General features: G+C 40.1%; 1 protein-coding gene and 1 non-coding gene across 2 annotated transcripts; one reads left to right on the top strand and one right to left on the bottom strand.

Annotated features, from left to right (window-relative positions):
• Positions 1–1,869: 1,869 nt before the first annotated feature.
• On the bottom strand, positions 1,870–1,976 carry LOC138869830 (small nucleolar RNA R71). The gene has a single exon (XR_011400082.1). It is a non-coding gene; the product is annotated as a small nucleolar RNA R71 (small nucleolar RNA).
• A 1,216-nt stretch (positions 1,977–3,192) lies between these two features.
• LOC104216781 (uncharacterized) lies at positions 3,193–4,086 on the top strand. Its single transcript, XM_009766912.2, has one exon. It carries the CDS (start codon positions 3,193–3,195, stop codon positions 4,084–4,086), a length of 894 nt encoding a protein of 297 aa, XP_009765214.2.
• The last annotated feature ends 11,119 nt before the right edge of the window (positions 4,087–15,205 follow it).

The raw sequence follows: 15,205 nt of genomic DNA, 5'->3' as shown, positions 1-15,205 counted from the left end.
TAAGGAAATTGCACTGCCGTACCGCATGGGGTGGTGCAAGGTGCGGTGTAGCCATGTAAAAGGCTGCCTGATAAGAAAAGTGGAGGTTGCAGACAAAGTTCACTAAAGCGCCGCATGGTGCGGTGCAACTGTACGTTTTTTACAGAGCCAAGTCCTATTTCGCGCAGGAAAGGGTGTTTCGTCTGGGCCCGACCCTCCTTGATATAAATACATATAAAAACACTATTTTGAGGACTTTTGACATATCTTAGACCTAGGGAGACTATCTCGGAAGGGAGAAAATGTTTGGAACAATTTTTGGAAAAGATTAGCATCGAATTCTTCATTCCTTCATCTTTACTTTGTAATTTAATTATGCCAAGTATTTGGAAAATTGTTACTATGAGTATGAGTAGCTAAATTCCTAATATAGGTTTTGATGGAACCTGTTGAAGGATTATTTTCTCGTTATGTTAATATAAATTTGTCATAGTATTATCTCTATTGGTTCAACTATATGCTCATTGTTGTTGATTGAAGGTCCCTCAATTAACTATTCCTATTTAGTGTGGATTACTCGAGAGAGAGTTCATGTTTAGGTAGTTGTTGAGCATCATCACTCCTAACGTATATGAGGGATCAATACGAAGGGTTTAAAGGTGGGATTAGGGATAACAAAACCTTGGGTGCGATCTAAGTGAGTTGTACTTAAAAGCTAGCTAGCGTAATTCGGGAGAATATGTCTATTATATTGTTGTAATTACCCGAGAGAGAGTTACGACAGTCGGAGTGCTCATAATCGATAGAGAAGACGTAGGCAGATTTATAGCAAACATAGCAGAAAGGAAAGGATTCCGACAACAGGAGAAATCAGAACCTTAGACCCTTCCAATTCTTGTTTACAAACCGTTCATAGTTAGTTATTAATTACTATATTTTAATTACATAAATATTTAGTTAATAAACACCCAAATTGTTAATCAAATATCTCTAAAGATTAAATACGTGAATTTTTGTAGGTCCAATAGCTGTGATTGATAGGTTAATTCCCTGTGGGATTCGACTCCGGACTTGTTAACCGGAATATATTTGCAGCGACCGCTTTGTCCTTTTTATAAGGCATAGTTGGGCATGATCAAATTTTTGGCGTCATTGCCGGGGAATTAACGGTGTTATTGATTGCACTTAAAAAGAAGTGCAGAAATTCTTAGTGTAGTCAATTTTCTTCAATTTAAATTGATCATTGAAATTCTAACGTTTGTAGTCGTGGTTGTTATAGGTGCATGCCTAAAAACTCCTCAAGAACTGGAGAATTATTCAAAGCATTATTAGATCCTGAGAAGGTGTTCAAGGCATTGAACCGTGCAAACAGGAAAGTCAAATAACAACAGAACTCAGCCGAATGTATTGAATCAGACATGGAAGACGATAATCTAAACAATAGGGACAACGGGAATGTCCCAAACAACAGAAACAACTCAAATGACCCCAAATGATCATGGTGTGGCACCTCTTGTGCCAGAAGCAGCACTATCTGACTGGGCACAACCCACAGCTGACAACTTAGCAACTGCTATTGTAGTCCCTTATATACAAGCAGACTCATTCCAGATCACCAATAACATGTTACATCTGTTGCAGAAGAAGGGACTATTCTCTAGGTCATACGTTGAATATCCTCAGCAACATCTAAAGAACTTCCTCTCAATCTGTGCCACGTAGAGACAGCGCAATTTCACATCGGAAGTAATACGTTTGTTGTTGTTTCCATTCTCAATGACAGAAGTAGCCCAGACTTGGCTTAATTCACTCCATATCAGCTCTATCACTACTTGGGAGGAATTAGTCAAGCAATATTTGAGCAAATTTCACCCACCCAACAAAACTGCTCAACAAATTGATAAGATGTTGAGCTTCAAACAGAGACCCACTGAGACGCTGCATGAAACGTGGGAGAGATTCAAGGGTCTCCTGGTTACATGTCCACATCATGGTATTCCGGAGCAGATATTGGGGCAGAGATTTTACATGGGTTTAGCAGATACTTTGAAAGCTAATGTTGATGCTTCAACAGGTGGAGCATTTTTGAGCAAGACATTCAAAAAGAGCAAGATCCTGCTTGACAAGATGGCACAAAACTCAGGATGGACAACAAGGAACGCTCCAATCACTCGTGTGGTTCACTCAGTGGCTCTAGACACAGCTAACTCCATAGCTAAAAATATGGCTACTTTGATGACACAAATGAGAATCCTCACCAAAAAGGTGGAATAATCAGGCCAGAAGCAACAGGTACACATAGTTGATGCAACTAATGGGGGTCTACGCACATCATGCATTAATTAGCCAAATGTCTGCTCATGGAGTGCTGAAGGTGATAATCAACAATATCAGGAGAACATGAATTATATGGATAACTACGGGGGACCGAGACCAGGTGGTCAGAATTGGGGTCAGCAAAATCAACAATACAGACCAGCTCAGCAGCAGTACAATAACAACAATAATCATGGTGATATGCGACCACAAGGGCAAATGGTGCCTTACCAAAGGCAGCAAGGGTACAACCAGCAAAATCAGCAGCAGGCTTATCAATAACCTCAACAACAACAAATTGTGAGACATGAAGATCGGTTTGCTAAACTCGAGGGTATGATGCAACAAGTGATTGGGTCAACTGGAAAGCTAGCTGACAGAGTAGACTCACATGAGTTAGCAATTAAAAATATTGAGATCCAGTTAGGACAGATTTCCATGTCCCTAAATAATCATCCTCATGGGACGTTACTTGCTGACACCCAAATCAATCCAAACGAGTAGGGGCCGAAGCAGCTGATGGCAGTGAGTCTCTGAAATGGTAGGGACTTAGATCTAGAGCAAGAAATTGCTCGTGAAAATAGGTCGAATGAGACATTGGTGACAGTACCCATTGAGATAGATGATTCAGCAGGTTTAACTGAGGTGACGATACAGAATGCGCAATAAAACACCAACAAGGAAGATGTGGTTGAAAAAGAGACTGAAGCTGCATCGGAATCAACAGTAGAAGCACTGCCTAAACAAGAGAAAAGCTAAATTACAGGGAAGAAGCGACCTCCGGCACCATTCCCATAGATATTGGAGAAGTATCAAAAAGATGAGTAGTACAAGAAATTCTTGGAGATATTGAAGCAGATTCAGGTAAACATTCCATTGATTGATGCCTTAAAGGAAATGCCTGGGTATGCAAAGATGATGAAGGACTTGATGTCCCGCAAATTTGACTTCCAAGACTTAGCCACGGTTATAATGACTCAGACCTGCAGTGTTGTTGTGACGAGACCCATAGCTGAGAAATTGTCTGACCCAGGGAGTTTCATAATCCCTTGCACAATAGGAAACTTTGCATTTGCTAAGGTACTATGTGATCTAGGAGCAAGCATAAACCTTATGCTCCTAGTTATCTACAAAAGGCTAGGCATTGGAAGAGTTATACCCACGTCTATGCTACTACAGCTGGCTGACCGAACTATGAAAAGGCCCTCTGGGATTCTAGATGAAGTATTGGTGCATGTTGGGAAGTTTGTGTTTCCAGCAGATTTTGTCATCCTTGATTGTCGGGTTGATGAGGAAATCCCCATAATTTTGGGAAGACCATTCTTGGCCACTTGGAAAGCTCTAATTGATTGTGAAATTGGAGAGCTCAAAATGAGATTAAATGATGAAGAGATAACATTCAACGTACAGAAATCTATGCGCAGACCCAGTAAATTTTCCCATTGCTCTTTAATAGATGCGGTGGATGTAGTGTTGGAGGAGGAAGATGCAGCACTAAACCTTAAAGACCCTCTAGCAGCTTGTCTCATGAACTTAGACGAAGCTAATGGTGAATACTTGGCAGAGTGGGTACTTGCTCTTGAAGGCCAAGATTTTTGTAAAAAGGAGTTAGAATTTGAGCCTTTGCACTTGGAGGAAAGAAAAACTCCTCCAGCTAAGCCGTCAATAGAAGAGCCACCAAAGCTAGAACTGAAGCCATTGTCGTCCCATCTCAGGTATACATTCTTAGGACCCGACTTAACTCTACTTGTTATTATCTCATCCAGTTTGTTAGATGTGCAGGCAGAATAGCTTTTGCAGGTACTAACTGAGTGCAAGACTGCAATTGGGTGGACCATTGCAGACATTAAGGGGATCAGCCCGGCCTTCTGTATGCATAAGATTCTATTGGGAGATGGGCACAAACCTTCCAGAGAACATCAAAGAACGTTGAACCCCAACATGAAAGAAGTGGTGAAAAAGGAAGTGATTAGATGGTTAGATGCGGGAATCATATTCCCCATCTCTGATAGCAATTGGGTTAGCCCAGTGCAGTGTGTACCAAAAAAGGGAGGGATGACGGTAGTGAAAAATAAGAAGAATGAGTTGATCTCTACACGAATAGTCATAGGAGGGCGAATCTGTATGGACTATAGGAAGTTGAACTTGGCCACCAGGAAGGACCACTTCCCACTACCATTCATTGATCAAATGCTAGATAGATTTGCAGGGAGGTCTCACTTTCGCTGCCTAGATGGGTACTCGGAGTATAATTAGATTTCCATTGCCCCGGAGGATAGAGAGAAAATACCGTTCACTTGCCCTTATGGAATCTATGCTTTCCGGAGAACGTTGTTTGGCCTATGCAATGCACCCACCATATTCCAGAGGTGCATGATGGCCATCTTAACAGATATGGTAGAGGAGATAATGGAGGTTTTCATGGATGACTTCTTAGTGGTGGGGAATTCATTCGATGATTGCCTTGTGAACTTGAGGCGAGTTTTGAAAAGGTGTATAGAGACTAATCTGGTACTAAATTTGGAAAAGTGTCATTTCATGGTACAGGAAGGTATAGTCTTGGGGCACCTAGTGTCAAGTAAAGGTATTAAGGTGGATCGTGCAAAAGTTGATGTGATAGAAAAGCTTCCATCACCACCTCAGTCAAAGCAATCAGAAGTTTTCCTTGGCATGCCGATTTCTATAAGAGATTTATAAAAGACTCTTCCAAAATTGCTAACCCCTTATGTAAATTGCTTGAATAAGATCACCCTTTTGTGTTTTCTGATGACTGCAGGGTAGCGTTTGAGGAATTAAAGAAGAAACTGGCGACAGCACCTATCATAGTTGCCCCCAACTAGGAGCAAATGTTTGAGCTAATGTGTGATGCTAGTGACTATGTTGTGGGAGCAGTGCTTGGGCAACGAAAAGATAAAATCATGCATCCAATATACTACACAAGTAGGACGTTGAGTGAAGCCTAGCTAAATTACACTGTGACCAAAACGGAGATGTTGGCAGTGGTGTTCGCATTTGACAAGTTCAGATCTTACCTAATTGGCTCAAAGGTAATTGTTTATACTGACCATGCTACTCTCAGGTACTTAATTGAAAAGAAGGAGTCAAAACTGCACCTGATTCGATGGGTACTACTACTGCAAGAATTTGATTTGGAGATCCGTGACCGAAAGGGAACGGAGAACCAAGTAGCTGACCATTTATCCAGGCTGGAAGGAGCTGAAAAGAAGGTTGAGGTATAAAAGATTCTAGAAACTTTTCCAGATGAACAACTACTAACAATGAATCTCGAGGAAGCGCCATGGTGTACAGATATTGTAAACTACCTAGCGAGCGGTATTATTCCTTATGACCTTTCTTCTGTTCAAAAGAAAAAGTTCTTTCGTGATTGTTGTATGTATTACTGGGATAAGCCTTGTCTATTCAAGATTTGTGTTGATAACATGATCCGGAGATGTATCCCCGAGATAGACCAGTCTTCTATTTTGCAGGCTTGTCATGCATCACCATATGGTGGGCACTTCGAGGGAGTGAAGACAGCTGCGAAAGTCTTGGAGTTAGGGTTCTATTGCACATCTATAGATAAAGGGTTGTGATGAATGTCGAACGAGGAACATTTCCCGCGAACATGAGATGCCCATGAAACCAATTCAGGAAGTAGAAGTGTTTGATGTATGGGGGATCGACTTCATAGGGCCGTTCGTCAGCTCATATGGAAACAAGTACATACTCGTCATTGTGGACTACGTGTCCAAATGGGTGGAAGCTACAGCACTCCCTACAAATGATGCAAAGTGAGTAATTGGTTTTTTGAAATAGAATATATTCACCTGATTGGGCACCCCATGGGCAATAATCAGTGACGGAGGCACTCACTTTTGTAATCGAGCCTTTGTAAAGTTGTTGGAGAAGTATGGTGTAAGCCACAAGGTGGCCACCCCATATCATCCACAAACGAGCGGGCAAGTGGAAGTCTCGAATAGAGAAATAAAGAGTGTGCTAACTAAGACTGAGAATGCTACTAGAACAAATTGGGCGAGAAAGTTAGATGATGCACTTTGGGCGTATCAAACCGCTTTCAAAACTCCAATTGGCATGTCTCCATACAAATTGGTGTTTGGGAAGGCGTGTCATCTACCCGTAGAGTTGGAGCATAGATCTTGGTGGGCATTGAGATGGTTGATTCTTGATAGTGAAGTTGTAGGAACAAGTAGAGTGACGGAGTTGCACGAGCTTGACGAGTTCAGATATCACGCTTTTGAGAGCACAAGATTATATAAGGAGAGAATGAAAATGATATATGATAGAAATATTATAGAGCGGAATTTTAAACCTGGAGATGCGGTATTGCTATACAACTCATGCCTGAGGTTGTTTCCGAGTAAATTGAAATTACGATTGTCAGGGCCTTTTCGTGTGGTTGAAATTCACCCTACGGGTGCTGTAGAGATTGATGTAGAAAATGACTCTCGCACATTTAGAGTCAATGGGAACAAGTTGAAACATTATATGGGCATGGATGAGGCAAAAGAAGTGTCAGAGACCCATTTGATCGAGCCTCCGATGTTGAGCATACCTTAAATGCGCTTACCTGCGTCGTGCAGCAACGTTAAATCAGGGGCTTGTTGGAGGCAACCCAATTTTTAACCTCACTAACTCATAATTGTAGTTTAGGATTATTAGAATTTAGGAGTTGTGAGACTTGAATGGGCAGGTACAATCATGAATTGGACATAAAATAAGTACATAATAGAGTCGGGGTGCAACCCGGAAGCTAAATGTCGAAATTAAAGCGAACTGTATGAAAAATGGCCTATCGCGCTGCATGGGATGCCATGCCATGTGTCATTCCAGGCCAAATGAGTCTAAGAGGCAAAAGTGCATGGCCTCTGATAATTAACACTACCGCGCTGCATGGGGCGCCGCACCCTGCGACGCGGTAGTGCAAATATTATTAAAAAAATAAAAAAAATATTGTTTCTCTTAACCAGCCCATTCACCAACCCCCCCCCCCATTTCTTTTCTCTATTCTTCACAAAATAAATGGCCCAGCCCTTTCCCCAAATCCCCCACTCTCTTTTCTTCTCAAATTCCTCTCCCACACACCTCCCATCCCTTCCATTCATCCTCAAGGTAAGTGTTTCTCTACTCTTCTCTTTTCTTTGAGTAATTTATTTTAGTGAGTAATATAGTTTAAGTTGAACTAAATCCTAGGTAGTGTAGTTGTGCTAAAAAAAATTCTTTTGTTTAATTCCTTGCTTATTTTAGCCATGCTTGGTGCTTAACTTGTAGGGTTTTCGTTTTGCTTCTAATTGTGGAAGAGTTTTTATATGTCTTGGTGCTCATAGACTAGTTTGATGGTGAAGTTGGGTGGAGGTACCTTTATGGCCGAAAATATGTGGAATATTTGTGTAAATTTGGAGCACTTTCTACCCTTGTTATATTTGTGTGGTTGTAGGATGGTTGATTGGTATGGATGTGTAGTAATCTTGAAAGAATTAAAGTTGAAATTATGAGGTAACTTTGGTGAATACCATGTATTTGATTAAATGCCTCAATGACATAGAAGGTGACATTGTAGCTTAGTAGAGAATAATTGTTATGAGAAAATGTAGTTCTAGGTGCAATTGGAATGCCCAATTCATTCTATGTGCTTGTGTAGTGCTGTATTGTACTTTCTAAAGTCTATTAGTAGTGCATTAGTATAACTTCTTTTCTTTCTCTTCTTAGTTACTAGATTAGCTTCTTAATTTTGTATCTTTAACTATATAGTCCATGCTTTTGTGGTTGTACTATTATGTTGGTGGTTGGGGGGATTGTTGATTGTTTGTGGCGCACTTCCATTGGGGTAATCTGAGTCCCTAATATATATTTTACTTGTGAATATGCCAATAACATAAGTGTAGGGTGGTTATCTCATTTGTTCTTGTTTTGGTTTTCGTGTTGTGGCTAATATTGTTCGTCCTATGCAGGTATAATGTCTCACCACCCGAGCAAACGCTCTAACACTGGTTCTTCTGAGGTTTCTTCTAGTAGCCGTCGTGGTGGGAGATGGGTACCTCCCCCCGCCTCAGTAGAGGAGGAAGAGGAGCGCATTGACCCTGATGCGGATACGGTGCCAGCATGCAAATAGGGTATACGGGCTGTCCCCACCCATGCTCGACACTGGTTTCAGACATTTGTCCCGTCGGTGAACCCGGACCCTGAGGTTGCTATTGACGATTGGAAGTTAGCCCGCAAATATGGTGAAATATACAACAACATTTGGGCTTTGGGTTTCGACAGTCTGTTCCATCCGGGTGATGCGGTGAATGTGAACCTAGTCAAAGAGTTTTATGCTAACTGGAAACCTGAAGCTAGCCTGGATGCGGTTTACAAAGTGCATGTAAGGGGTAAAGTGATTCTATTCTCCTCCCGGGTGATCAATCGGATTATGGGATTCACAAAGCATTCCCACAAGCTCTTTCATAGGTTTCTCCGTCGGCCAGACTATCCAGCTATCCACCGCCTATTATGTGGTACGGACTCTTCTGCCGCATGGACACGGGATGCGAATGAATTCCACAAGGATATGAAGAAGGCAACATTCCAGCGGCCAGCCAGGGTTGTTTTGCGGTTGATTAATGCCAAGATCATGCCCACTCAAAGTGACACTAATGTCCCCCGACTGAAAGTGTGTTTGATCTATGCCCTGTTGACTCGCATACGGTTCGATCTTGGTAAAATCATGCTAGAGCATATGGCTAAAGTGAGACCACTTGGGGCTCGCCGTCTATATTACCCGAGTATGATCACTCGATTGTTGCATGCATACCTTGTGGATGAGGAGTACCACTATGACAGGAGTATTCCAGTGTCTTACCCTATTAGGGCCTATGATGTTACGTCGGTGATAGACCCCTCTGCTACTGCTATTAATTCGGACTAGAGGATGGTTCGCGTTGAGGAGACACTACAGCTACTGTTTACTGACTTGCGCCTTCGTGTTGCTCGAGGGGAGGCCGGCTTGGAGGAGTTGTAGCAAGATTACCCCCTTCCTACTATGACTCAGCAGTGGTTGGGGTTGGCAAGAGGAGGACAACTGCCACATGATGTACATTCCCTCCGATGATGAGGAGTATTTACGCACCTTCGAGGGTGTTGATGATTAGGCCTCAGGGAGTCACCTTTTCACTCTTGATTTTATTGTTTTGCATTGGGGACAATGCAATCTCTTAAGTGTGGGGTGGGGTGCTCCTATTTGATTGTATTTGTACTTTTCTTTTCATTTGCCAATTGGTTTTATTTGATATGTTTCTTGCTTTCTTAGACAATTGGTCTGTAAATTATAATTCTGAATTCTATCGCGCCTGTAATAATTAGTAATTAAGTATGTAGTTCGACTCTTCCCGATGATGGATTTCGTCGGCTGGTTTCTTGAGGGAGATGAGTCGAAAGAAAAAAAATCATATATGTGAAAATTCAAAAAATATGTCTTTTATTTTAGTTTTTAGTGTAACAATTTTTCCTTGGTTTTTCTTTGTGCTGCAATTCTTTTTCAAGGGTTTTGCTTGAACCGGGTGTAGTTAAATCTTTTTATTATTTTTTTAGGAATTAAGAATCTTTAGTTAGGAAGCTAAGTTGAAGGATCAATTTTCCTTGATTGCATATGCCTTGAGAGTGGTAAGGGCCTTAGTTGTGACACCTAGACTCAATTTTTGACTCTTAAATAAGTGCCCTAAATTGTGTGATTAAAATTGCGCTTAACTGCTTTGACTAGAGTGTCTTGATTAGTCCAATCCTAAGTGAGTTATGTGCCATGTGTGTGTAAGGTTTTGTCTTATTTTGTATGTGACATTTGATGCCTAGAACTTGCCATGTGTGTTTGCAAATCGAAATAGTAGTTTTGTTCAGTCTTGAAAGTGATATAGGCGTTTCTTTGTTGATTCACATATATATATATATATATATATATATATATATATATATATATATTACCCGCATAATTGTTATGTATCGTAGTTAACCCATTTGAGCCTGTAATCCTATTTCTTTGGTAACCATATTACAAGCCTTACCCATTTGTTTGAATTAACCATCTATTTGAACCTTTTAACCTCTCATGAGCACTTGAATTGTTATGAGCTTTGTAAAAGTTAAAGTGTGGGGTGGTTGGGTTGGCTTTTGAGTGGAGCTAATGAAATAAGGAGAAAGATGCACTGTTTTGGAAAAGTAAGAGCCACTTGAATTGGGAAAGGAAAAGAAAAAGAAAGAAAAAAATAGTTGTATTGCAGTGAAAAAATATTCCTTCATAAGTGGTGACTTTTGATGTAATTGTGCTTAAAGAAGTATGGAGTTAATATATATTGATGTGAAGGTGGAGTTTGATTTGATATAAGTGGAGTTTAAAATGTTAAAATGTATGTATTAAAGTGCTTAGGGAGGTATAGTCACTCTTATATCTAAATGTATCTTAATCGTCTCGCAACCTACATTACAATCAAATAAAGTCCTACTTGATCCTAGACTGAATGAGCTCGATTAGTAGAGTAGTACACTACGGGCAAGCCTATGGTGCATCTTTTGTGGCATATCAATATTATTTCTGAGAGTGAGTGAATTCTTTCTATCCTGAGTTCCTAAGTGTTTTTAAATTTTATTCTGTGGAACTACTCTCTTTTTGTTGTGTGAGGGCACTTGATTCATGAAGGAAAGATAATGTCATTGACCTCTATGTTAGAGTAAGTGGGCGAGTGACTAATGCATGGTACTTTTGAGTCAAATCTTGAGGGTGGGATGTTATGATAAGGTGCTCAGTCTACTTTAATTATTCTTGGCATGATGTATCAGGGAGGTTATTTGATAAAAGGTTATCCCTAGATATAGTGTAGTTCAAATGCTCGAGGACGAACAATTGTCTAAGTGTGGGGTGTTGATGTTAGGCTAGAAACCCGTGTTTCAGCCATAGTATTACATTCCAATTACTGCATTTTTACGTATGTTTGAGATCAAATGATAGTTAATTACACTTAGTACGTGTTTTATGCCTTGAAGGAAGTGACCCTGAGCTCAAAAGTTAATTTGGAGCTTTAAAGTCCGAATAAAACCCCAATATATTAATCCGGGATCGTGTTTGGAGGTCGTGTACCAAGTCTGGATGTTAAAAGAGGATGAAATAATTTCACTCTGAGGAAATTGCACTACCGTGCCACATGGGCACCATAAGGCGCGGTGCAGCAGTGTAAAAGGCTGCCTGACAAGAAAAGTGGAGGCTGCAGACAAAGTCCACTAATGCGCCGCATGGTGCGGTGCAGCGTGCGGCGCAGCTGTACAATTTTTACAGAGCCAAGTCCTATTTCTCGCAGGAAAGGGTGTTTTGTCTGGGCCCTACCCTACTTGGTATAAATACATATAAAAATGTTATTTTGAGGACTTTTGACATATCTTAGACCTAGGGAGACTATTTCGGAAGGGAGAAAACGTTTAGAGCAATTTCTGGAAAAGATTAGCATCAAATTCTTCATTCCTTCATCTTTGCTTGGTAATTTAATTATGCAAATTATTTGGAAAATTGTTACTATGAGTATGAGTAGCTAAATTCCTAATCTAGGGTTTTGATGGAACCTGTTGAAGGATGATTTTCTCGTTATGTTAATATAAATTAGTCATAGTATTATCTATATTTGTTAAACTATATGCTTATTGGTGTTGATTGAATGGCCCTCAATTAACTATTCCTATTTAGTTTGGATTACTCGGGAGAGAGTTCATGTTTAGGTAGTTGTTGAACATCATCACTCCTAACGTATATGAGGGATTAATACAAAGGGTTTAAAGGTGGGATTAGGGATAACGAAACCTTGGGTGCGATCTAAGTGAGTTGTACTTAAAAGCTAGCTAGCGTAATTCGGGAGAATATGTCTAGTATATTGTTGTAATTACTCGGGAGAGAGTTACGACAATTAGAGTGCTCATGATCGATAAAGAAGACTTAGGCGAATTTATAGCAAACATAGCGGAAAGGATTTCGACAACAGGGGAAATCAGAACCTTAGACCCTTCTAATTCTTGTTTACAAACCGTTCATAGTTAGTTCTTAATTACTGAATTTTTATTACATAAATATTTAGTTAATAAACACCCAAATTGTTGATCAAATATATCTGAAGATTAAATACGTGAATTTCTGTGAGTCTAATAGTTGTGATTGATAGGTTAATTCTCTGTGGGATTCGACACCGGACTTGTTAACTGGAATATATTTGCAGTGGCCATTTTGTCCTTTTTATAAGGCATAGTTGGGCGTGATCACTATACTCCTGACAAGAACCATTACCTCATTCTGAACAACCAAATGGTATTTGATCTTTAATATACTTCATTAATCCAATCACACTGATCCTAGATCCAATAATCTTATCTCACTCAGTACGAACTGCTCAAGCAGCAAGCCACCCCTGATATGACCAAAAGTCTCATATGATGCCACAACATGCCAATATGCTACAAACTTGATATATAAGGGAAACGAACTCTAGAAGGGACTACTCAACTCACGCCACTAATATGAACTTTCCTTAGAAAATTGGAAACGAAACACACAAAAAATCAGAATATAGAAAATTGTACTCATCATCACACTGTTGCGGCGTGCAACCTGATCCACACATAGAACTCATATAAGGAGATACACACTGAGCTAAATTGCTCATTACCACTAAATACCGAATATCGGTTGCAAGCACGCTAAGTGCATAATACCATCCCTGGGGAGACAGATAGAGCCATAAGCTACAAAACTCAAGTACAACTGAGATGCAATATATAATCTGAATCATAAGAGCCATCTTGCTCACATAACACCATTGCTACGCAGAACCTCAATACATAAGAAATTTATTGAACCGTTTTACTAATTACACTGCCCAATATATAATTACATGAAATAGCCGACGATGAGATAGCATCCAACGTCCGAATACTCCTTCATAAGGAGCGCTATGCAGAAATGAAAATATTTGGCCTGATATAAAGCCCACCTTCATGTTTAAATCCATCCAAAGACCTCAAGCTGGTTCTGATCGCACTGCACTAGACAAATAACCTTCCAAGGGTCCATAAATATCCCTTTTTCCTATAACTCACAAGAACAACCATCATAACATGAGTAAGTCTCCACAGTCCGCAACCCCATAAACTGGGTGCCCTTCAGGCATAAATTCTCAAATTAGCTATATTACCACAATCTTTTTACTTGGTTTAAATCTTCAATCAATCAAGTGACTACATGTCACACTATACAGTCTCCCCATGGAATACGCTCCCATGACCTTCCGCATTAGGTAACAAATCTGCACACTCATACCACCGGTCACACTAACTCTGTAAAGCAAATCAAGAATCCATAACCAGGATGCAAAGCCTCTTTCACAAAACACCAATCTCAAATGACGCTGAAGACAATATCAGCTTACTCTAAACATTCCAATCCCCTTCCTGCTCATTCAGGTTCGTGACATCCTCGTTAAACACCAAACTGCAACCTTGATCCTCACTTTAAAATTTCATACCGCTCACTTCACCTAATGTCACGCCCTTTTTTTCCCTCCCCTTTTTGACGGGGAAGAGGTCTGGGTTTCGACATTCATGGGCTGTAATGACTCATTTTCTTTTGGGAATTGGGTATTTGAAGAGTCGCCACCTAACGAGTTATGGTGCGTTAGGGCACCTAGAGTGATGAACTCTAAATTGGTTTGCATTACCAGAGATTAGGGTAAGGGGTCGAAGTAACCTCGAGGGGAAGGTGTTAGGCACCCCTCTTAGTCCACAATTGTGGGTCCTGGCTGAAGTTATATTTACAAATTAGTCCATATAAATAGTTGAATCAAATAAGTTGCAAGTAAATCACATTAGATAACTCAAGTGGCAAGATAAAGGTTTGAACAAGCTTAAATAGTGAGAGAGGATTTGGTAAAGAGGGGTCCTAGGTTTTTTATCCTATAGGATTACCCCACGCAATGTCCGCTAAACACTCCTCAATGAGGGGCTAAAGTGACATTAACGCGTAGTCATCATATCCCATGTCTACCCTTTCCATCCCCTTATTGGTCATGCAAAGCGAGTGTTTGGTCATTGATTCCTATTACGTGCTACTACTCGTCCCTTCATAATGGTCCCAGAGGGGGTTAGGACCCCTACCTATATGTAGTTCTAGACGTATCCCTAAGGTTTAGAAAGGCAAAAACTCTAAAGCGGCAGTCAAAACATTTAGGACTTTCACACATAATGGGAGCAAATAAAAGGCTCACAGTTTCCTCCTCAAGTAAACATACAAGCAGCATGACTCAAACACAATTAAGGTCTTTATTAATTAATATCCTAAAGCAGGATATCTAAGTGAATATGCAGAAACAGACAAAAACCTTTATAGCCAGAAGTTATAACCTAGCAGTTGCCTAAGGTCTCCCTTTTAAAAGCCTATTAGAATCAGAAACGCTAAGCGACAAAGACAACTTCAGGAAAAGGCAGTTTTAAAATCGCCCTAAGGATTGCCTATATGCAGTATACTGGCGTCTATGTTAATGCAGAAACAAGCAGATTTTTCGAAATAGACTCCTTTAATACCTATAGGCATGATATCTAGATGTATTACTGATTTTAGTCAATTTGCAGCAACATACAAAAAGACTTATTAGAACTAAATCGGAATTGAGTCCTATAGGCATGGCATCTACTGATTTAAGACATAATCGTTTGGAACCTATAAAGATGGTTTCTAACATGACAGAATGCATAACTTTATGAACATGATTGTTGTACAAACGAAATTAGAAGTGAGATCCTATAGGCATGATTTCTATTAGGAAAAGCAAACAGATTCAAAGAAAAGCAAACCTATGAGCATGTTTTCTACTTATACAAGCAGTCAAACTTT

The sequence above is a fragment of the Nicotiana sylvestris genome, chromosome 5 (assembly GCF_000393655.2).
Source record: "Nicotiana sylvestris chromosome 5, ASM39365v2, whole genome shotgun sequence".
Lineage (NCBI taxonomy): Eukaryota > Viridiplantae > Streptophyta > Magnoliopsida > Solanales > Solanaceae > Nicotiana > Nicotiana sylvestris.
Note: the sequence above shows the minus strand (reverse complement) of the source record. Positions and strands in the feature narration are given on the sequence as shown.

What these genes read in the sequence shown, in the direction of transcription:
- LOC104216781 (XM_009766912.2), top strand. Translation starts at nt 3,193, where the DNA reads ATGCCTGGGTATGCAAAGATGATGAAGGACTTGATGTCCCGCAAATTT.